This window comes from Gadus chalcogrammus, chromosome 3 (assembly GCF_026213295.1).
Source record: "Gadus chalcogrammus isolate NIFS_2021 chromosome 3, NIFS_Gcha_1.0, whole genome shotgun sequence".
Taxonomy (NCBI): Eukaryota; Metazoa; Chordata; class Actinopteri; order Gadiformes; family Gadidae; genus Gadus; species Gadus chalcogrammus.
The window spans coordinates 24,318,032-24,340,064 of record NC_079414.1 but is presented as its reverse complement, the minus strand read 5'-3'; the positions used below and the strand labels follow the sequence as shown (position 1 = coordinate 24,340,064).

The 22,033-nt window shown below is 40.4% G+C and overlaps 2 protein-coding genes across 7 annotated transcripts in view; one reads left to right on the top strand and one right to left on the bottom strand.

The window, feature by feature from the left end:
- LOC130379824 (SLAM family member 7-like) overlaps nt 1–8,993 on the top strand; it is a 37,322-nt gene extending 28,329 nt beyond the window's left edge. For 2 of the 6 annotated variants that reach the window (XM_056586882.1, XM_056586883.1), the window contains exons 5-7: nt 4,439–4,734; nt 5,339–5,432; nt 6,221–8,993. In XM_056586882.1, coding sequence (XP_056442857.1) covers nt 4,439–4,734; nt 5,339–5,422 — 380 coding nt within the window. In that variant the 3' untranslated portion in view covers nt 5,423–5,432; nt 6,221–8,993. Of the gene's footprint in view, nt 1–4,438; nt 5,433–6,220 lie in introns of those variants that run through there. The other 4 variants (XM_056586884.1, XM_056586881.1, XM_056586886.1 and 1 more) reach the window with 4 other exon arrangements.
- A 5,367-nt stretch (nt 8,994–14,360) lies between these two features.
- LOC130380195 (uncharacterized) lies at nt 14,361–17,662 on the bottom strand. The gene is made up of 5 exons (XM_056587390.1): nt 17,535–17,662; nt 15,476–15,688; nt 15,181–15,316; nt 14,601–15,011; nt 14,361–14,429 (listed from the first exon to the last, which is right to left on the bottom strand). Exons 1-5 carry the CDS (start codon nt 17,600–17,602, stop codon nt 14,409–14,411), a joined length of 849 nt encoding a protein of 282 aa, XP_056443365.1. The 5' UTR covers nt 17,603–17,662; the 3' UTR covers nt 14,361–14,408.
- Between the last annotated feature and the right edge of the window lie 4,371 nt (nt 17,663–22,033).

The following is a 22,033-nucleotide window of genomic DNA, read 5'->3' as shown; positions in this document are numbered from 1 at the left end:
GGGGGCTGAGAAACGTTCCGATGACGGGGGGGGGGGGGGGGGGGGGGGGGGGGGGGTTTGAAACCATCACTTCAGTGATGGTTTCATTCCGTCTATACGAGCAGGTGTGCGCCTTTTGTGAATCAAATCATGCTTGTGACATTTATAGTCACAAGTAAAATGACAATAGTATAATAATAGTCTGATATATTTATGTATTTATTTATTTATTTATTTATTTATTTATTTCCACGGGGGTTTTTGCATTTCACATTCAGCCTCTCGCCACCAGGGGGGGCTGCAGCCCCCCCAGCCCCCCCACTTCCAGCGTCCATGGTTACATTCACCAGTTCAGAGATATTCCATTCTTATGTTTCACAATGACTTTTTCGCCACCATGTTTATCATACCAAGAAGTAACTTTCCATCCAGCTATCGCTACTAGTGTGTAGGTTTAAGCTAAAAAAACTGTGCGTGACTTGAATCACATGCACAAAGTTGTTTGACAGCCAGTGGTGCGCTCTCTCTTTGAGCTTCTCTGATTGGTTAGATGGAGTTGGCCACGATGTGAAACTTTGCATTGCAGCACTCAATTTTCTGCAGGAAATGCATTTTCCAGTTTCACGCTGTGACGAAATAAAAATGGAACCTTGTGGTCTGGAGTTTGAGATGTTTGTCTGTTGCCGAGAAGAACTGAATAGCTGTTCTCGTTTTAGTACGGTGGTTTCCTGTTCTCGATAAGACAGGTGTTTTTCTGTTCTCAGTATGAGGGGGGAAAACCACTATAAAATGTAGTTAAGCATCAAAGAACATTTATATAGGCTATTTAATTTTATTTAGTAGAAACTGAAACTCAGCACGGTAATATTGTATTATCAAATTGTGACAATGATCCAAAGTTTTTTTCTCCTTTCGCCGAACCGCCCCTTGGGACGCAAGATCATTCCCTAATTTTCTGTTCTCAGTATGAGGGGGGAAAACCACTATAAAATGTAGTTAAGCATCAAAGAACATTTATATAGGCTATTTAATTTTATTTAGTAGAAACTGAAACTCAGCACGGTAATTATTAAATTGTGATCCAAAGTTTTTGTGTGAACGGCCTATTATGAATTATTAATTATTATTAATGTATTATTAAACTGTATTATTTGCGGAATTGTACACTTAACATTAATGAACTTGTTGAACAAGTTCTTTAAGCTTCCAGCAACCTTTAGGGGAACTGTTGCAACTCATTCCAAAATAAAGAGTCTACCGTTAAATACGATAAGTACTAAAGAAATTGTAACATCCTGTTTGCACATAAAGGTGGCGTAAAAGTTTTAGTTCCCTTTTGTTTGATCTAGGTATACAGATGGTGTGCAATCCTTTCAAAGAAACTGAGTGTTTTCCCCAACGCACATATGCAGCAGTCCTCTGTTGTATTACAAAATAGCCATTGGCTCTTCCACTGTATATTTGTATATAAATGCATATTTGCAGATCAAATAGAGACTTCTCCTGGGTATAAACCAGGGATGGAAATTAACACCCGCCACACGCCATTTGCGGGTGGATTTGTATGGAGGCGGGTGAATCGTGTCACTTCACCCGCCACTGTGTCGGGTAATACTTAACAGTCAGGTCCGATCAATTTGCATATTCAATACATTCGTCATACGGCGCTGCACAGTTCCACAACCATCACTGTCAACATCCGGCCCCCTTCTTCTTCTACGCCTCTCTTGCTGAACTGCGACTGTCAACATCCGGGATAATACACCGGTAACTAACAGCTCTCAAGTCTCACGCATTCGGCGTGAGACACACGCAATTCGGAAGAAGACGATGGGTGTGTCGCATAGACGTCGTCATCGTCTTGCGGTCCCTCCCCGCTCTGTGATTGGTTCCCCATCTCAGGCGAAAATCGGATCCATGGAATCCAGGCTGCCTTGCAGCGAGAAATGAAATTGCACGCAAGGCAGCATGGCTGTCTGTCTGTCATATGTTTCGATTTAGATTATTTGTCAGGATATTTTGTTATTATTGTCCGAGTCTGGTTTTAACTAATGCTGGGCTTACAGCAAAAGATTTTCACATTCACAGACTAAAAACTGCAAGAGAGAATTTAGCGTTGGATTAAGTGTGATATTTAACAAGGGTTTTGTAGATATGTAGATATGGGGGTTTGTCAGCAGCACAAGAGACACAAACTTGAAAAACAAAAACAAAAAAAAGCAACAACTGCTATTTGCAGTGCTGTACTATTATTCGGATGTATGTACTTGATTAAATTGTTTTAATAAAGTACATACAGGGTTCCTCCCGTTCGTCTCGTCCCACCCCTAGTGCTGATAATGTAGTGGGCTGGTCTGGACAGAAAATGCCAGGGCTGAATTTTTGTCCCAGTCCACCCCTGGCTATAGCCAGGCTACTTCGGAGGCGGGACATGTTCAGAATTCCATTCATAAATTAACAGACGTGACTGAGACGTGACTTGTCGTGAATTGTCTGGCTGAAATTTGAGAGGGGTTCTGGAAGTGTCAATGGTAAGATTTGTGTAACCAACGAGAGAGGTATGATCAGTTAAGCATGACGAAGAAGAAGTGTATGGAAGTAAATCTGTGCCATCGGATTTTGAAAATAAAAAGCCATTGAATTCTAAGCCCTGAATATTTATGCATTGAAATAACGTATCTGGATTTGAATTTCAACGTAATCAACTTGAAGTATTTGACGTTGAATCTTTGATTTTGAATTTTTAACATTGAAAAATAAAGCTGAATAGGAGTTCAATTCAAAACCAAACACGTTATTTCAATGCATACATATTCAGTGCTTTATGCTACGGCCACACCAAACGCGTTACTCGCGTTGGATAACGCGTGTAACGTGCCTAACTTGAATCTCGGACATGCCCTCTTTTTCAGACAATGTTTTACGGAATTTAAAAATTGTCCGGGATTTTTTTTAATGCCTCATACATGTTCACATTGAATTTGCGTTGGGTTTCTCTGCGTCATTCACAGGGGGAGGGGGAGTGGTTAAGTAGAGCCTTCATATTGGACGGTTTGACTAACTCAGGTACCGTCGTGTTTTGTATTTATTTTTTTACCTTTATTGGGAAAAATATTAACACATTTCTCCTACAGGTGATTGATAAAGTTCTATCAATACTATTGAACAGAAAGAAAAAAAAATCGGAATATTAGTGTTAAGGGCCAATAATGCTTACTATCATGCGTTAGTTACCATGTCTGTGGACAAATTTGTATTTAGTCACATGTAAATATAAAAAAGAAAATTTACTTATGATGGTGTAGCCATGCATGTTGTTTTATTGTTAATATGTCAATTTGTTTTTTATTGAAAATACTCTGTATAGATGAATTACCGTCCATGGAGGCTGGTCTTCCCCCTCACAACGTGCTTTGTTCAAATAACGCATCACATAACTGTTTAGCTATTGTGGCGGTAACGTTAAAGAGCTGGTGAACGCATCCTTTACTTTAGGCTTTAAACGTGTGAATTCTAGCCGAAACCGAAGGTTCACCGGCTCTTTAAACCCAGCTAGATATACTGAAGTTGGCGGTTTGAACAATAGCAACCAATTACGTTCCGAAGACTTCCGAAGACCGAAAAAAAAGTAAAAAATGCATCAAGTTTATAATTATTTTCGCACATAAATCTTTCTATTCTTTGTCACAAAATGTATTTTGAACAACCTTGGCTGCTTGGGGCTTTAAGTGATGTGGGAGGCCCATTACTGCCTACGCCGCTGTCTATAGTTGGCATACAAAGAAAGCATGTTGAAATCCCCTCTCTTTACTACAGTAGACCCTTTCAGTCCACAACTGATAATCGAGTTTCTGAATTAAAGGGGACCTATTATGCTTTTTCGAATTTTATGACCTATAAACGTTGTTATAATGATTGATAGTCATGTGTAACCATACTAAAGTGTCAAATAATGACGTACATGCATTTCGACGTATTCCCTGGTGACAGTCTGGGGTGGCTGTGCAGAGCGCTAAACACTCGGGACAACGATTGCGATTCACTTGTTCACATTTCCGGGAAACATCTACGTAGACGTACTCCTACCACGCCCCCCATATGCCCGGTCAAATCTGCCTGCGCGCGTGCTCCAAGGAAGGTAACCAATCACAACAGAGTTGGGTTGGCAAGAGGGGGGCGAGGGGGCAGAGAAGGACGAAACGGAGCGTTGACAGAGAAGGCTGAAAGCGCCCAGATGAGAGGAAGAGTTTCCCGAAAATCTACATCTTTTTTTGTGTGTGGTTAAACATGACTATCAATCATTATAACAACGTTTATAGGTCATAAAAGTCTAAAAGCATAATAGGTCCCCTTTAAGCAAAGAAAAGTGAATTCAGCTCTTCAAGGTTTCTGTAGCCCATTAGCTTTGTGTGAACCCGTTTTATTCATTCACTCATTTTGTTACTTCTTCTGTTTGTAGCTTTAATCCTATCGGCCCAAGACGTAACACCAAAGGTAGGTGCTCTGTGGGTGCCTATATACAGTCTAGTCCACCTTACTACAGTCCCTAATCACAGTTCCATTCCCAAAGGCCTCATAGACCAAAAGATACCCTCAAATTATATCTCACAAATCCACAAAAATACATTTTCAAATTGTGTTTTACACAATTACATCTTTACTCACTTTCAGATAATTCTTTACACACAAACTAGTCAGTATGCTTTTGTTGATCTCGCAGAGTTACCGTACCGCAGGGGATCCGTAGGTAAAAAGGTCAGTAAAATGTGGATGCTTGCATACTAACCTGTATATGGCGATATGCATATAAAAGCTAGTGAGTTGTAATCGACCATTCACAGTGTGTGTACAACAATGCATGTACAACACAAATATTTGTTGCGTGATCTTTTTAAAAATGCTATCTACGATTCATACATTTTACTTTTTATTTTTATTTAAATACCCTCACTCACTTGCAGAACAGAATTGTACACAGGAACTATTCCAAGGATTTGGGGATCTCGTAGAGTTTGGTCAAACCTAAAATGTGGCTGCATACCTAGAATTAGACTCTAGATAGAGGTGCTGCATGGTATGGATTTATTAAAATATAGGTTAAGATATCCACCCTTTTACAAAGCGCAAGTACCAAGATTTGTGGATCGACGTAAACACAATGCGAAATGTCTTTGCGAGTTATAAATAATGAAGTTCATTAAATATGTCCATGCATATTAGAGATGTGATGTTTGCATCACACGATTCCTGAGCATTAAGCAAATGTATAAGTGCGTGTTTGTGTGCACGTTTGTGGGTGGGTTCGTATGTGTGTGTGTGGTCGTATGTGTGCGTGTACGTGTGTTTCTGTTCACCACAGGAGGAGGCTGTTCAGGAAAACACTTTGTACGATCTGCTGCAGGCTCCCCGCATCGTTGATCCGACCGCTGCAGAGCGCACCTGAAGCTCACGAGGTGTGCGGCGCATACAGCACTCTTGTCTTTTGGAATCAATGTGCTTCAGCCCATATGGACCCATACAAGGACAGAGAATCACCCGACATTAAGTACAGGGAATCCCCCTGCAAGTAGATTTATTCACCCTACCAGTACATGGAATCCCCCTTTAAGTACAGTGAATTACCCTACAAGTAGAATGATTCACCCTACAAGTAGTGATTCACGCTACCAGTAGAGTTATTCACCCTACAAGTACAGCGAATCACCCTACAAGTACAGGGAATCACCCTACCAATACCAGGAATCACGCTACAAGTAAAGTGAATCCCCCTACAAGTACAATTAATCACCCTACAAGTAGAGTGAATCAGTGTAATTTTTATATCTTTTGCCAGGGTGAGACAGTGATGTGTTGGGGGCCAGCAGCGCCAAGGCCCATTACCGCCCACGCAGCTGACTATAGTTATCAAAGAAAGGAATGTGGAAATCCCCTCGACTACAGTCGACCCTTTCACTGTATCACTGAAAGTCAAGCTTCCCAATTCAGCAGCTCTTCAAGGTTTCTGTAGCCGTTAGCCTTGACTCAAGACGTTTTATTCACTCATGTTGTGCTGTCTTGTTTGTAGCTTCAATCCAGTGGGAGCGTGGCGTTACAGCTCATGTAGTTACTCTGTGGGCGCATATGAACACTCTAGTCAATATCACTACTGCCCGTCATTATTACACCACGCCTCCAAACCATAATCTTATGTGCTTGTATGTGTTGATATTTGTGTCTATGTGTGTTTTTCTGTTCACTATAGAAGGAGCTTAACAAGGCCGCTACAACACGCCCCTCAGATGCAACCCGCTGCAGGTTCATCGCATCGCTGCCCCGACCGCCACAGAGCGCGCTTGAAGCAAACAAGAACCAAAAGGACTTAAACGGCTCATGTTGTATCTTAATTTATGTTGTTTTTTTATCGAAAGTTTTTATTATTATTATTATTTTTATTAGTCATTTTTTATTATGCGCTTTGTTAAAGAAATGCATTTGTCCATGGAGTCAGAGTTCTTTGGAAGAAAGGAGAAACGCCTTTTAGGTCATACTGTATTTCCTCCATAAAGGGGATCTCCCACGGTTGGAAGGTTCTCATCCGTTATCGCCATCCGTTATCGCCATCCGTTATCGCCATTGTTTGCGCTGGCACACAAAAGATTGTCCTATCGCTGAGTATAGAAATGTCTGGTTAGAGCTGTATCATTAACACCACCATTAACATCTTGTGAGTTTGGGCCTTTTAGGGCCTTTTGGCTCTTTATTAATAAACATCCTCCAATAATCTTGGTTGGAAGGTAAATTATCAATCACATCAATGACCTATACTCACCAAACCGTTATTTTCCGTCTGGGAGACATTAAGGGACTCTCTTTTCATTATATTTTACCTTTAATTAACCAGGCAGATCATTAAGAACAAGTTCTTATTTACAGTGATGGCCTGACAACAAACACAAGCTTCTTGGGGGGGAAGGGAAAAGGGGAAGTGAGAAAGAATGGGTTAGAGAGGCAGCAGCACACAAACACAGCTGTACAGACGTACAACAATGCAGCAACAGGGACCTGCAGGGTTAACATACAGCTACGTAGACATACAACAAGCACAAGCAAAGAACAGGATTACATAAACAAGGCAAAACAGCAAGAATAAACTTATAACAAAATAACAATTGTGAAAAAACATTTAAAAACTTTAACATTTAACTGTACTTGTTCAATGGGGACGAGAGGACCAACAGAAATATTGACATTATAAGACAGTCGAAAATTATATAATACACATGACACATAAGCAATGTACACCCACAATGTACAGTTCACATAGTTCATGTTAGTGTTTTGTAGTTCATTCCACGACTGAGGAGCACAAAAGCTGAACGATTCAGACACCGAGTGGACCTGCAGAAACAAGCAGCGTACCGTTTTGGTAACCTTTAAGTTGGTATCCTGCATAACATCCTGGTAACGTGATCATGCAAGGCTCCAGGCTAATAATTATCTGAGGGTTAGGCTGGTCCAACGCTTTCTTATTTTAAGGATGGGGCGACTGTGCCACCAGGTGGCAAAAAAAGCAATAATACAGCATTAGTTTTCACTTGGCTTTGCAGAAGAGGAAAGACTATATAAAATGAAGAGGACTTCTATTTTTTACTATATTAGATCAGTTAACACATTACAAATAACAACCGTTTCGCAAACTCACACCAAAGACTAGATGAAACCGAAAATATTGTATTAGATATGAACGTTAAGATTACATGCTAGTACGTGGTGTAACGGCTGGGTGACTTGCAGGGGAAATAGGACTCAAAAGCACCACTCGGGTAACAGATGCCTGTTTAGAAAGGGTTTGGTATTACAGTGCTATACTGGTTTGGAGTCACTTGGTCACATGGAATAGAAGCTATTGAGATTATATAGTATAACTTCTGCATATTAATAGGAAAAAATAGAGGAAGCAGTAAAATAGCTGAACGCGTATTTAAAAGACAATACCACTCTGAGATCAAACCATGGTAACTGTTTCTCCTGGATCACTGAAACATCGTTACCAACATCATTCTACATTAACATCACGCTCCTTGTGCCGAAGAGCATTTAGTGGACTTCAGTCTGCAGCGAATTATGGCAATAAAGCACTTAAAGGGAAACTTCACCCATTTCCATTAAGCTTTGTATCGTTAGAAACCCACTCATATTTATGAGGGGCCGTATGGGACATTATTCAGAATAAGCATGCACATACACATATGAAACCAAACTCATTCACATACTATACTGAAAAACTCGCACACATACAAGTGAAAAGCTTTTACATACACAACTGAAACACTCTCACACAAACAACTGAAAAATTATACGCTCACATACACAACTGAAAAGCTTGCATAAAACCTAGTGAAACCTTTTACATGGACTACTGAAATGCTTTCACACATACTGGTAAAATGTTCTCATAAACACAGCTGAAAAATGTTCTCTCACACACATATGAAACCATTCACATACTATACTGAAAACCTCACACATACACAAGTGAAAGCTTTTACATACACAACTGAAACACCTTCACTCAAACTGAAAAGCTCTCGTAACAACTAGTGAAACCTTTTACATGAACTACTAAAATGCTTTCACACATAGGCCTACTAGTAAAATGTGCTCATATACACAGCTACTGAAAACCTCGAGACACGTAACTCTAGATTCTATGAGTATAGGCGCAGCCTTTTAAGTGTCGGCCACATTGTCCTTTAAATAGCTGAAGAAAAGCTGTTTATTGGTAGCAGAACGTCCGCCGGCGCCCGACTATATCTGCGAAATGCGGACGTCGTTGAGGCACGCCGCACGCGCTCGCAATTAATATCTACGCGTGTGATATGATATAATACGCCCGAATGCATGTTTTCACTGAAACGCCTTCCGTTTTCACTGAAATCCTCACACACGTACTAGTGAAAAGCATTGACACACACAAATGAAACACTCTCACACAAACAACTGAAAAATGATACGCTCACATACACAACTGAAAAGCTCGCATAAAAACTAGTGAAACCTTTTACATGAACTACTGAAATGCTTTCACACATAGGCCTGCTGGTAAATTTTTCTCGTATACACAGCTGAAAAATGTCCTCTCACACACACATGAAACCATTCACATACTATACTGAAAACCTCACACATACAAGTGAAAGCTTTTACATACACAACTGAAACATCTTCACTCAAACAACTGAAAAGCTCTCGTAACAACTGGTGAAACCTTTTACATGAACTACTAAAATGCTTTCACACATACTAGTAAAATGTGCTCATATACACAGCTACTGAAAACCTCGAGACATGTATGTGAAAGTATTTCACACACATGTGTGTGAGGATTTCAGTGAAAATGGAAGGCGTTTGAAGAGGAAGGCATTTCAGTTGAACAGGAAGGCATTTCAGAACAGGAAAGCGTTTCAGTTGAACAGGAAGCTGGTTGGAAAATCACTGATGTCTGCTCAACAGCCTACAGGTAGCCTAACCGAAGCAGCTGCATGAGAAGATCGGGTACTAGTGTACTGAAGTGTGAAGATCAGGAACTTAAACTACAATGTATGCTCATCTGATCCTCTTAGTTTTTCAAGTCCAAAGTTTATTTTTTGAGGTGAGAGGCATTGGAGATGTGGCAAGTTTTTTTACTGATGCTCTGCACTGCATTGAGTCACTGCAGAGAGAAGAGTCCAACAATTGTGGTCAGGAGAGACTTTATAGAGTGCTTGATGATCATACACAAAGTCAATCTGCATTTCTTGCTGCTGTGTCCAGATATGATCCTCATGATAGGGATGTCAGTAACCTACTCAGATCATTGTATAGATGCTTTCGCAACTTGCTGCAGGGACATGAGGCCACACAGGTGTCCACCAATGTGACCAACCATCTGATACCCCCAACAACCTTGACTGGCCATCCAGGTCGGCCCCGATACACCATAGCCGCCGAACAGATTTTGCACTGTGTGTCCATTGGCATGACATGGCAGAGAATTGCATCATGCTTTGGAATCAGTCGTAGAACCCTCTTCCGACACAGGCAAAATCTGAGAATTGAGCCATTAAGATATGCAGTAATGTCAAATGAAGAACTGAACAGCCTTGCGACCAACATACTTCAGAACACTCCAAATGCAGGTGAAGCATATGTACTTGGAAGCCTAAGATCACGTGGTATACGGGTTCAGCGTTGGCGGGTCAGACAGAGCCTGCATCAAGTGGATCCCATTGGGCGTTCATTTAGACGTCGTCATGCTATACGCCGAAGGGTCTATAGTGTTCAAAGGCCCCCAACCAGTTATGGTAAGTACACATGGTGGAATAATGATTGATTCTTTACTTAGGTAAAAGTAAGGAATAATCACCGAGAGGCCGGGCAATAAACAGTTTGATATGCCCGGCTCGTGGACGGCTTACCGTCCAGCTCGCGGTAACCTTCCGCGAGCCGGGCATATCAAACTGTTTATTGCCCTGCCTTGAGGTGATTATTCGGTTTATTCTACTTCGCGCCGGCCAACATAATAAAACAATTCAAATACTTTAATAATTAGCCTTTTTCTTATTCGTATTGCATTCTTATTAAATGTATACTCTGTTTAAGTTCATCTCCCTCGAAAAGTAGTTCCCTTTAGAACTACGGTGAATAACGTTAGCTCAGCTGTAGGTAACTCGTTACTATAGCAACCACACAAGGCTGGATCTGATCACTAGTTTAATAACGTAGTTGCTACATTCGTATCAAGTCAGCTTTAATGACGATCGATCAAACATGCAGTCCTTGGTTTATTTTTACTATAGACATGATGTTGGAAATGTATACATAGAAAACGATACAAGCGGCGTATTGATCTACTGTGCTCAGTCAGCAGCAAGTAGAACCGACAAATCAGCGGGCAATATGCCGGATTAATGCATCCCTTCCCTTCCAGCCAAACAGAATCGAGCATTCTTAAATGAAGTTGAAGAATAAGTACTAATACCCCACTACAAGTAAAAACATGCAAAACCTTACTTAAGTAAAAGTATTACCAGCAAAATGTACTTGTATAAAAAGTGAAAGTACTCATTGCGCAGTATAAAGATCCCTGTCAGTGTTGTAGCCTACTATTATATATGATGTTTTTGGAATTATATTACTGCTGCATTATGTTGTATTCTACTGTTGATGTAGATGGACAATAATGCTGATTCTGATCTCCCAACAGGCATTTTGATGGCAACCACAAGCTGGTTAGGTGGCAGATGGTCATGCATGTGTTGCATGACCATGTGTTGATGACCATGTGTTGATGGCTTCAACACTGCGTGTCCGCTGTGTTGATGGCTTCAGCCGGACAATTATTTACTTGCGGTGCTTATCTAACAACAGAGCCTTAAGTGTCTTGTCATTGTTTGTAGAGGGAGTTGAGAACTTTGGTTTGCCCTTAAGGGTCAGATGTGATCACGGAATGGAAAATATACATGTTGCCCGTTTTATGTTGGGAAGAAGGGGATTGAACGGTGTTATAACAGGTGTTTCAGTACGCAACCAAAGAATTGAGAGACTATGGGCTGATGTCAATAGAGTTGTATCTAGACACTTTATAAACATATTTTTGTTCATGGAGGAACACGGTATACTAGATTAATTGAATGAAGTACATCTTTTTTGTCTGCATTATGTGTATTTACCAAGAATTGAACGGGCAGTAACAGAATTCATCAACCAGTGGAACAACCATGGCCTCTCCACACAAGGGGGGCAGACACCTCTTCAGCTGTGGCATACTGGGGTCATAAACAGTGTAGGAATTCATCCAGTTGTAAATGACATCTTTGATGTTGATAACCATTATGGTATTGATGAAGAAGGGCCATTGCCTGAACTTCAAACCAATAATAATGTAATTATTCCAGACAATGACGTAACCATTAATGAGACCACAATGAACTTTATTCAACAAGTGAATCCACTTGAAAATGATGGGAACCATGGGATAAATGTTTTTTCCTCACTTCTATATTGGTTCCATTAATTAATATTATGAAGTTAATGCTGGCAGCACAATGTAACTAGGCTGCACAACTAGGCTGTAACTTTGTTGAACAGTACCATGAAACTGTATAACGAGACATGTTAAATAAATGTCAACGTTTTTTCAACTGGTTTTAAAACTGGAACATAAAATGCAACATGAGACAATGCTCACTCAAAAAAAATTGTCACAAATGGCAATATCATTTTAAGGTAAAGTGTGCATTCAGAAATGGAACTAAAAACGTTTTTCAAAGACACACTGACGGACATTCATGCCCTGCCAAACCCACATGCGTTTCCTAGTGCAAAGTCAAACTTCTCCTTAAACAGATGGTATGACACATGTAGTGGCAACTTGATGCAGTTAACACATGTGTTGCTCATCGGGAACATTGGTGTAGAGGAGAAGTTGTCATCTCCTTTATGAATGAACTGGACAGAGGGAGCTGGAGAAAAGCCAATAGGTGGTACCACAGACGCTCCAGTTGCAAAGGCCAATATCTTCTGTAGTTTGGATGGCCCTTCTTCTTCTTATATAAAAACATAAAAACATAATTGGTAGTTGGTCCAAATAAAGTGAATATGACAACATCTAAGCTAAATACTAAACCATACCATCTGCTGATACTGAATAAATTGTCCAATAAGAATATTTTTTGCTCAAAACCAAAGCATCCAAAGAATGAATAACTAATGAATTTGTAACGCACCTTTCTTCTTTCAACAATCTCAAGGTGCTACGTGACAATAATACAATAAGAGAATAAAGACGTTTAAGCTATAATGTTTTTGTGAAATAGCGGTTTTCTAAAGAAAAGATAGATGCACAGTAAACTCTCAATTACCTTCTGCATCCTGGAGATAGTCTCTCCAGAAGGCGACAACTGTCTCCCCAGCAATTCTGTTGTTGCTCCCTTTCGGAGACAGATGAATGGTAAAAAGGTCTTCCACCTGGTCGGCAGTCAGTATGCTTGGCTGAAAGCAGAACAGGGGGCTAAAGCTGTCTGGATGCTCTCTTATTTTCTCCAGAACCCCAAGTGTTTTGAGGCCTTCACAGAATCTGTACAAAGAACATAGAACAATTATATTCATTTAGCAGAATTTAAATCAGAGTTACTTCCGTAATTTCCTGACTATTAACCGCACCATACATAAACCGCAGGCAAAACCATGCATTGACCACATCCGTGTATCAACCACGGTGTATTCAAAGTTAAGTCATTGTGTCACGTATAAATGCCATGTTGTTGTGGTCCAAGCGCTACTAGCCATTTAGAAATTGTTGTATGAAGTAGGGATTGGCATTTCAAGCAAAAGTACTACACCCTCTGCGCGAACACGCATGCACATGCTCACACACACACACACACACACACACACACACACACACACACAGGTAAAATTCTGAAGCCTTGTTTGATTAACCTGACTGTAAAGAATCAGCACTGAATACCTTTGAAATGGACCTTGCACCCTATGGACGACCTGAAACATGACAATGTCATCTACCAGCAGATCCCTGTCTCTTATGGACCGCATAGGCCTCAGACATCCTGCATTGGCCAAGTCGTCAAGCATAGGTGCCATAGACTTCTCAAGGTCCTCAAGGGTTGTACTTTCAGATACCTAGCATCAAAGGAGTAGCAGAATGGCTTGTTATGGCGGATACTTAATAGTCATAAGTTATTATTAAGATGTTGAATGAAGTAGGGATGGGCATTTCAAGCTTATTCAACAATGGGCTCCCTAGACTGGACCGATACTCCCTCTCAACATACAAAATACCAAGAGAATATTGTAATGTAACCTAATTCTAATACAATGTAACATTTAAGAACTAACTAACTGACTTTTTTGGCTTTTTCCAAGACTTCCATGTCAGCTATGTCTTCTAGGACGGGATTTGCTGAACCATCAACCAGCTGAGAAAAAAGTGTTGGTGAGTGTAGTAGCCAGCTGTGTAGTACCAGTCCTCTCTTAGAGCTGTAAAACAATGGAATACAAGGAAGGAAATATTATCCATAAAGACTCACTACTACATAAAGTCATGGATATCAATCACCATGGATTAAAATGGCGTAATATTATTATTATAGTCCTTACCAGTACTGTCTAGAGCCAAGTTCTTGCTGTTCTCTTTTCCCTCAAACATACGTGACCTGGTAATGGTCTCCATGAGCAGCATGAAGAATTCCCTCCTTGGCCCTCCTAAATCAATCCCTTCCTCAAACTTCCCCATGTCATCTGAGAACTTGACAAAGATCATGAAGTTGGGGTCATAAGATACCCTTTGGAAGCCCCGTATGGCTCCCTCCCAGACAGCAGAGCGATTTATATTAAATTTGCACCGCTGTTTTGAGCTAATTTTGCTGGACAGTTCCAGCAGTATCTCCTCAACCGGGACCTTTTCTGCACTATAAAGACAACACGAAAAAAAATTATGATCAGAAACACAATAATGTGACCTGTGTTTTGTGAAATCTTTGGTCATAAGCAACCAATTAATCCAAAATGTGTGTGTCACAGTAATCTTAAAATGCAAAGGCAAGCTCACATCCTGTGTGTGCTACTCCCATTTGACTGACCATACTGGCAATTATTGCCTGGTTTAAATCTTCATCATCTGAAGAATCGTCAGGAAAGGTAGCCACGAGTGATAAATATGAAGAGTAGTCTTCATCAAGACCACTATTGCCACAGTTGCCATCACTCCCTTCCATTGCTCTGGGTCTCATAACAGCACTGCTGGCGGCGTGATTTGGGCCAGAGCTGTTTTCAAAATCACTGCTGGTGGGGTTGGAATCTCTATGGCTGTTGGTATGAATGCTGAAACTTGTACCAGCCCTTGTGGTGCCATGGCTGCGCATGCCTGTGTGGATTTGCGGACCAACAACTACAGGAACATCATCATCATCACTGTCCTCAGCATTTGCACGCATGCTTGACGTTGGTGAGGTAGTGACGTGGGAAAGTTCATTTTCTTCATCCGAGTCAGTCTTAAACAGAAAAAACAGAAAAATTTAAATATCAATAGATAATCAAATATCAAAAGCAAAAATTTGACTTTGAAATTAAGCAAGCAATAAACTGTACACTTCATTTTCAAAGGATATTTATATATTTTGCGTAATTTATTAGGTGGTAAACAACAAAAAGCTAACTTACTAAAAGGTTCCTTGATGGTCTCACATACAGGGCTTTGGTTCTATAAACCTTATGGATTAACATCCCATTCAGCTCCTGACCCTCCTGGATCATAGGGGACACCAGTTTATTGCCACAAGCCATTAGTAACTGGATGCTACAAAGAAGATGGGGATATTACAACAAAAATGCTTTTAGATTAGATTAACAATATGTTGTACGCTGGTGTTGCCTGATTGTTTTTAAAATGGTCTATAAATAAATAAAGATTATTATATTAAACATACAAAGTAAGAAGAAGAAAATAGGCCTTTACCTGACATCCTCCGGAATGTGCTCACCAAAGCCATCCCTGATGCGTTCTACTACAGTCTGGTGGTCCCAGGCCTTCTGGAATTCAAAGGCACTGAGGATGTGGCCATGTTTGTGTAGCCGTAGTCTTGCACCTTGTTTGCACACTATTCCCCATGATGGATCGGGGAGTAGTATAATGTCCTTGTTGAAATTGTTATGCAGCTGTGCCCTAGCTCTGAAATAAGAATGTACCGTAACTATTAAACTACATGAAAACACCCTTAAATTGCATTAATTCTTTGTTTTATCACAAATTCAGTAGTAGCCAAAACACAATTAAAATAAAGACGTCGACTCGCGATGTGTACTGACAGGGACGCTGGAAGTATAGGTGCTGCAGCCTCTGATGATTTGTTTTTCAATAAAATGTCAAAAACATTTCCATCTCATTCGTATTTGGAGTGTAATTGGAAGAAACATGTCACCTAGAACCGTTTTAAGCCGAAATAAATGGAAATATGACACATTAAGGGTTGCGAACTCATAACCATCGTGGGGGGGAAATAATAACAAGGTCGGATTCCATTCCTTTGTACCGTAGACCCACAGAGAAATTCACAGCCGTACTAGAAATATAATAAATTCTTCCTGAAAACACGAAAGGCAGCCAGAAATAGAAATCTATGCAGATCAGATGTGCCATGTAAATGCAGCTTATGTTTTGTTGATCTGAATAAACGTTGAGTTATTCAGATCAACACTCTCTAGCCAATCAGTGGCCGGCCGTCTTCCGACGTCACCTTTTAGCATCGGCTCAGCTCGCTTGGAACCTAGAGCGAGGCGGTACTAGAAAAAGCAGCCACTTCAGGTACCAGATACCATGTTTTCACGGTGGAAACGCAAAAAGTGCATGCTGAGTCGAGTCGAGTCGTGTCGAGCTGGTACCATGCAGTGGAAAAGCGGCATTAGTTTGAGAGAGACAGTCCAGGAAATGTTTGAGCAGGCAGGGCACTTAAAATGTGTGAGAGAAAGTGGGGGGGATTTGTGCAGACTGACATAGGCTACTCATAAAACGTAGCCTAAAATAATGTAAAAAAAATAATAATAATACAACTATTAATTATAAAAAATATTTTAAAAAAAATGCAAAGGAGCAGGCAAAAGGCTGGGATATGGTGGGGATTGGTCACGTTGACGGGAATGTTTAGTGACATGTGGGAGGGTGGAGGGGGTTAAAAAAAAGTCTCAATCACTCTTGCTCTTCGACGTGCATGAAAACCAGCCGCGTAGTTATGAGGGAGGCCGTCCTCACACCGATCTTCCTCGTCGTCATCGTCCTCAATGTCCTCCGGTTCAACCAAAGCTACCCCAGCCTTAGCTGCAATGTTGTGCAACATAGCTGTCACACATATCACAGCGCATGACTTGGCCGGCGAAAACTGGAGCCCTCCGCTGGACTTGTGAAGGCATCTAAAGCGCAACTTCCACCTCCCGATCGTGCGCTCAGGACTGATATATATGTCGGCCTAGGCTTAATCAATTGTGTTTTAATATCTTTTTTTAATATCTATCTTTTTTCTCTGTGTATATGAGCACATTTTACTAGCATGTGTGAAAGCATTTTAGTAAAAGGTTTCACTAGTTGTTACGAGAGCTTTTCAGTTGTTAGAGTGAAGGTGTTTCAGTTGTGTATGTAAAAGCTTTCACTTGTGTATGTGTGAGGTTTTCAGTATAGTATGTGAATGGTTTCATATGTGTGAGAGGAAATTTTTCAGCTGTGTATACGAGAATATTTTACCAGTAGGCCTATGTGTGAAAGCATTTCAGTAGTTCATGTAAAAGGTTTCACTAGGTTTTATGCGAGCTTTTCTGTTGTGTATGTGAGCGTATAATTGTTCAGTTGTTTGTGTGAGGGTGTTTCAGTTGTGTATACGTAAAAGCTTTTCACTTGTATGTGTGCGAGTTTTTCAGTATAGTATGTGAATTAGTTTGGTTTCATTTGTGTATGTGCATGCTTATTCTGAATAATGTCCCATACGGCCCCTCATACATATTTTTGAATGGTCGTCGTGCATCATTACCTTATTTTCTGGAGACTGGAGAGAACCGTATCGATCTCCAACACTTCCTGTTTAAGATGACGCAACATGACGATTTTTGCATAGAAGTAAATAGGAAGCGTCAGCGTAAGAGGGGAGCGATAGCAGTCGCATTGTTTACCGACCATGGAAGTAATCCCCCGATGATTCTCTATATGTTTAACAATTATTATTTTAGATTAGTTTGCCACTTTTTGACTTGATAAGAAAAGCACCTTGTATATACCTTTTTGAATGTTAAAACAGAAATAATTACCACTCGTTTTTTAATATAGGCCTATTTCGGTTTCTGAAACGAGAATCAAATGCCCAATATACACAGACCCATCAGCTGGTGCACCCAGGGAACTCACAAGGTGTTAGGAAGCAAAGGAGTCTGAAATGACCCCACATGGTATCATGGACCCATTATGTGTGGGTGCAATAAATAAGACAGATATGAAGGTGGCGGTGCCAGCCCCATGTCAGGTTTCAAAAACAAGTAATACTGAAACTGAATCTCAAACTTGATCCTGAAATGTATTTAACATGAAATATTGTACAGGGAGAGGCAGAGGTCTAGGATAGTACAAGTGATAACTGTAAATGGCAGGTGTACTTTGCTTTTGATGGAGCCATAATGTTATATTCATAAGCATTTTATTGATGGGCACCTTTCAGGCCACTTAAGCACACCTTACATGCATAATTAATAAAATATTATAAACACTTGGGTGGAGCGTGTTTGTCACTTATGGGAAAGGGCTGGAGTAACGGAATAAGATGCAGCTGGGCAGGGCGCTGAGAGGTGATGCATGAGGCATGATGGTGGCACGGCAGACAAGTAGGGGAGCATGATGGACTGGGATCTGATGAGGAAACAAAGATTTTCTAACTTAAGATAAAATATACTCAGAAGTTTCCAGTTTCTGCAAACAGAAGAGAAGGGGTTTTAGTTAAGGCCTTGTATAATTAATAAGCTAGACTGACAATCAATAACAAACAAAAAAATAAAACTAAGTCTTAGTTTAAAGCCCACTTACCACATCAAGGTGCAGGCCAAGAGTGGGAACATAGAACAAAGACTCGCATCACAAACTCAGTCACAACATGAACAAAACACATAAATACATGAAACATGTACATAACTACGAGACCATAAGATATGTTTAGGTTTCTCTTGTTTTATCTTAAAAACAAAATACACATAACATTAAGAAAAAGGCGCTGCTCATGTTGTGGAGCTTTTAGTGACGTGAGTGTGACTCTTCTGTACAGGTGATGAAGATTCCATAAGGCTGTTCCCGATTGTGATTCCGATCGTCTGTCGTGTTACAATCATCCTATTCGTTTCTGTAATCATATCCTATGTTTACAGACATCTCAAAGGCAAGGCGTTTTTTCTTAATTTTTTTTTTGTTGGTTATAGACAATGGTCTGGAGGCTTAACATATCATTGTGGCTATGTTTACTTCCAGAGATTAATGTTTCCTGTCAGATGTGTAACTGTTGTCGCACCAGACCTCATAACAATCAGTTATGAAAAATGCATTAGTGTTCCCTGACAGGCCACACTAATGCATTACCATTAAATGTTGGCAATCAAATGGATTCGGTAACTATTAACTGTATTATTTAATTTTGGAACATGATATTTTACATTGGTAACTTGTTGAACAACTTCTTGGCGCATCCAGGAGCCTGAAGAAAGACTGTCTCTCTGCTCATTCTATAATAAGAGTATAGGCCTACTGCTTCATAGGCCTACGTGTGAAAACATTGTGATCTGCAACACTCACTCTCTGTCCGTTAAAAGGTGGCAGAAACGTTTCCGTCCCCAGTGGTTTGATGTAGAAAAATTACGTAAATTGCCTGCAATCTTTTCACACTGACTGTGTTTATTCAACCAACGCACACATGAAGCAGCAGTCTCTCATAGTAGAAACAGCCATGATGCCTGAGCTTCCCTTTATGGATATTAAATAGATTGAGTGTCCACACGCTTCCCATGGAAGTGTATAGCAGGAAGGAAAGGAATATGGAAATCCTTTCTGTACAGCGGAACCTTTCACTGCATGACTTATAGTGGTGCTTGGTCAACACTTAAAGGTTTCTGTACGCCGTATCTTTTTGTGAACCTGTATTATTCATACATATAAATAATATATGTACAGTCTAGTCAATATCACTACAGCCCGGTGTCGTGTGTGTGTGTGTGTGTGTGTGTGTGTGTGTGTGTGTGTGTGTGTGTGTGTGTGTGTGTGTGTGTGTGTGTGTGTGTGTGTGTGTGTGTGTGTGTGTGTGTGTGTGTGTGTGTTCACTATACAACCCGCTGCAGGTTCATTGCATCGCTGCCCCGACCGCCGCAGAGCGCGCATGAGGCAACAAGAACCTAAAGGACTAAACGCTCTGGGATCAAACCATCGTAGCTGTCTCTCCTGGTGTCAGCCAAACATCCGTTACCAACCACATTTGGCATGAAGAGGAGCATTTAGCGCCCCCCCCATATGGACCCATGCAAGGACAGTGAATCTCCCTACAATAACAGTCAATCACCTTACAAGTCCAGTGAATCACCCCACAAGAACAGTCAATCACCTTACAAGTACAGTCAATCACCTTACAAGTCCAGTGAATCACCCTACCAGTACAGTGAATCACTACAAGTACAGTGAATCACCATACATGTACAGTCAATCCATACAAGTAATCTTATCACAAAAACTAAAGTGCTGTATTGCCAGCATTCACTGCAGACGGAAGCCCACTAAATTCTCTTCAGCCGAATCAGCGCAACGAAATGATGTTGTCAAATGAGGTTGGTAACGATGTTTCAGTCATCCAGGAAAAACATGGGCGGATCACTGAGCGGTATTGTCGTTTAAATACGCTTTCAGCTTCATTGACCTGATGCACTGTAATATTTAAACGGATGAAGACTTTGCTTATTTTACATTGTTTTGTATCTAACGTTTTTACCTTTATATAATGAGCTCTTTGTTGAAGAAATGCATTTGAATAGGGGTGAAGAGTTCTCATCTTTAATCACAATGTTTGCATGCTCACCTGCTCCCAAGCTGTGGGTCTACATTTGATTTCACTAAATAAAAATATGAATCATACTTTCATAAGTATTTATGAAAGTATTTAAGTATGAGAACCTGAAAATGTTTTTTGTCAATACTAACCCAAACCTTTTGATGAGCATGGTGTAAGATCCATTCTTAAAAACTAGTCGCTGGACGTCACGTCAGAATGCGACCAATGTTATAAATTTAACTTGGTTATGTGGATATTATATACTAAGATTGACAGTAAAAAAACGTAAGGTCCAGGGAGACGTTAAATGGACGTCATGTAATAACGCAACACATCAATGAACATTTTGAGAGTTTTGGCCTTTAAGTTATACTCAAATAGGCTACTCAAATAACCTTGATTTAAAGGTAAATGATCGATCACAAGAAGGACCTACCCCCTGTTTGGGAGACATTGATTAGGCTGAGCCCGATTTCAAGGGACACTCTGGTTCAATGGGGACGAGATTACCAGCAGAAATATTAGTATTAATACACTGAATTTTTTTTATGAAATGATACACACCAGCAATGTACACACGCATTGTACAGCACTTATAACCTCCCACCCTAAGGCCTGTAGTCATGACATTAGCCTGTAATTATGTGAGGGTAGGCATCTGGGCCAAGGCTTTCTTCTTTCAAAGATAGGCCGACTGTGCCACCTGGTGGCAAGAGAACACTTTCCTTCAGCAGTCAAAATAATCTCCGTGTTGCATTGTATTTATCTTGGCTTTGCAGACTAGTAAAGTCTTTATTTTTTCGAAATAAGATCGGTAAACACATTGCAACTAACAAACCCTTCTTGCAAACTCCGTCATGCCAAAGAATGGATAAAACGGAATAAATTCAATGTTTGCAGAACATGTTCTGTACCTTTTTCTCTAGCATGCGTGGCTCCAAGTCTATTTTTAATAATGTGAATTTCACATTAACTATCTAGTTTCTGTAGGCTGTCCGACTATTTTGGTCTGTTGACATCACAATTTTAATGATAATGGCGATTCTAGTTGAGTTTAACGGGTCATGCAATGGGGCAGGACAGCTCACCGACCGCGTTTCTGTATGTCGCATACCCTGCAGGTTGCAATAAGAATGGCAATCCGCGCTAAAAGACGCGGTCGTAAATTAGTCTGCCCCATTGTCATATGCTAGAACTGTTGTTGTTTTAACTCATATTAATCGCGTATCTTTCGTCGTTTCTATATCAGATGCAGATATGGCAAGTGGTGATGCACATGTGGTTAACAGTTTTGAGTTTCTTTTCAAACATTTGAGAGGCTAAAATTGGAAGAGAAGTTAGAATTCAAACAACTTGGCCCAGACAGACCGGACATAAACATTATCCAACAAACGAAGGATAGGGGGAAATCTTGAAACATAACTTTCGCCCGAGCATGGTATGAAAATAAATAATGGCTATGT

Coding starts and splice junctions, on each gene's coding strand:
- LOC130380195 (XM_056587390.1), bottom strand. CDS start 17,602: ATGTTGCGTCATCTTAAACAGGAAGTGTTGGAGATCGATACGGTTCTC. Junction 15,317..15,475: donor CACATTCCGGAGGATGTCAG/GTAAAGGCCTAT, acceptor TCTTCTTTGTAG/CATCCAGTTACTAATGGCTT. Junction 15,012..15,180: donor GACCATCAAGGAACCTTTTA/GTAAGTTAGCTT, acceptor TTTCTGTTTAAG/ACTGACTCGGATGAAGAAAA.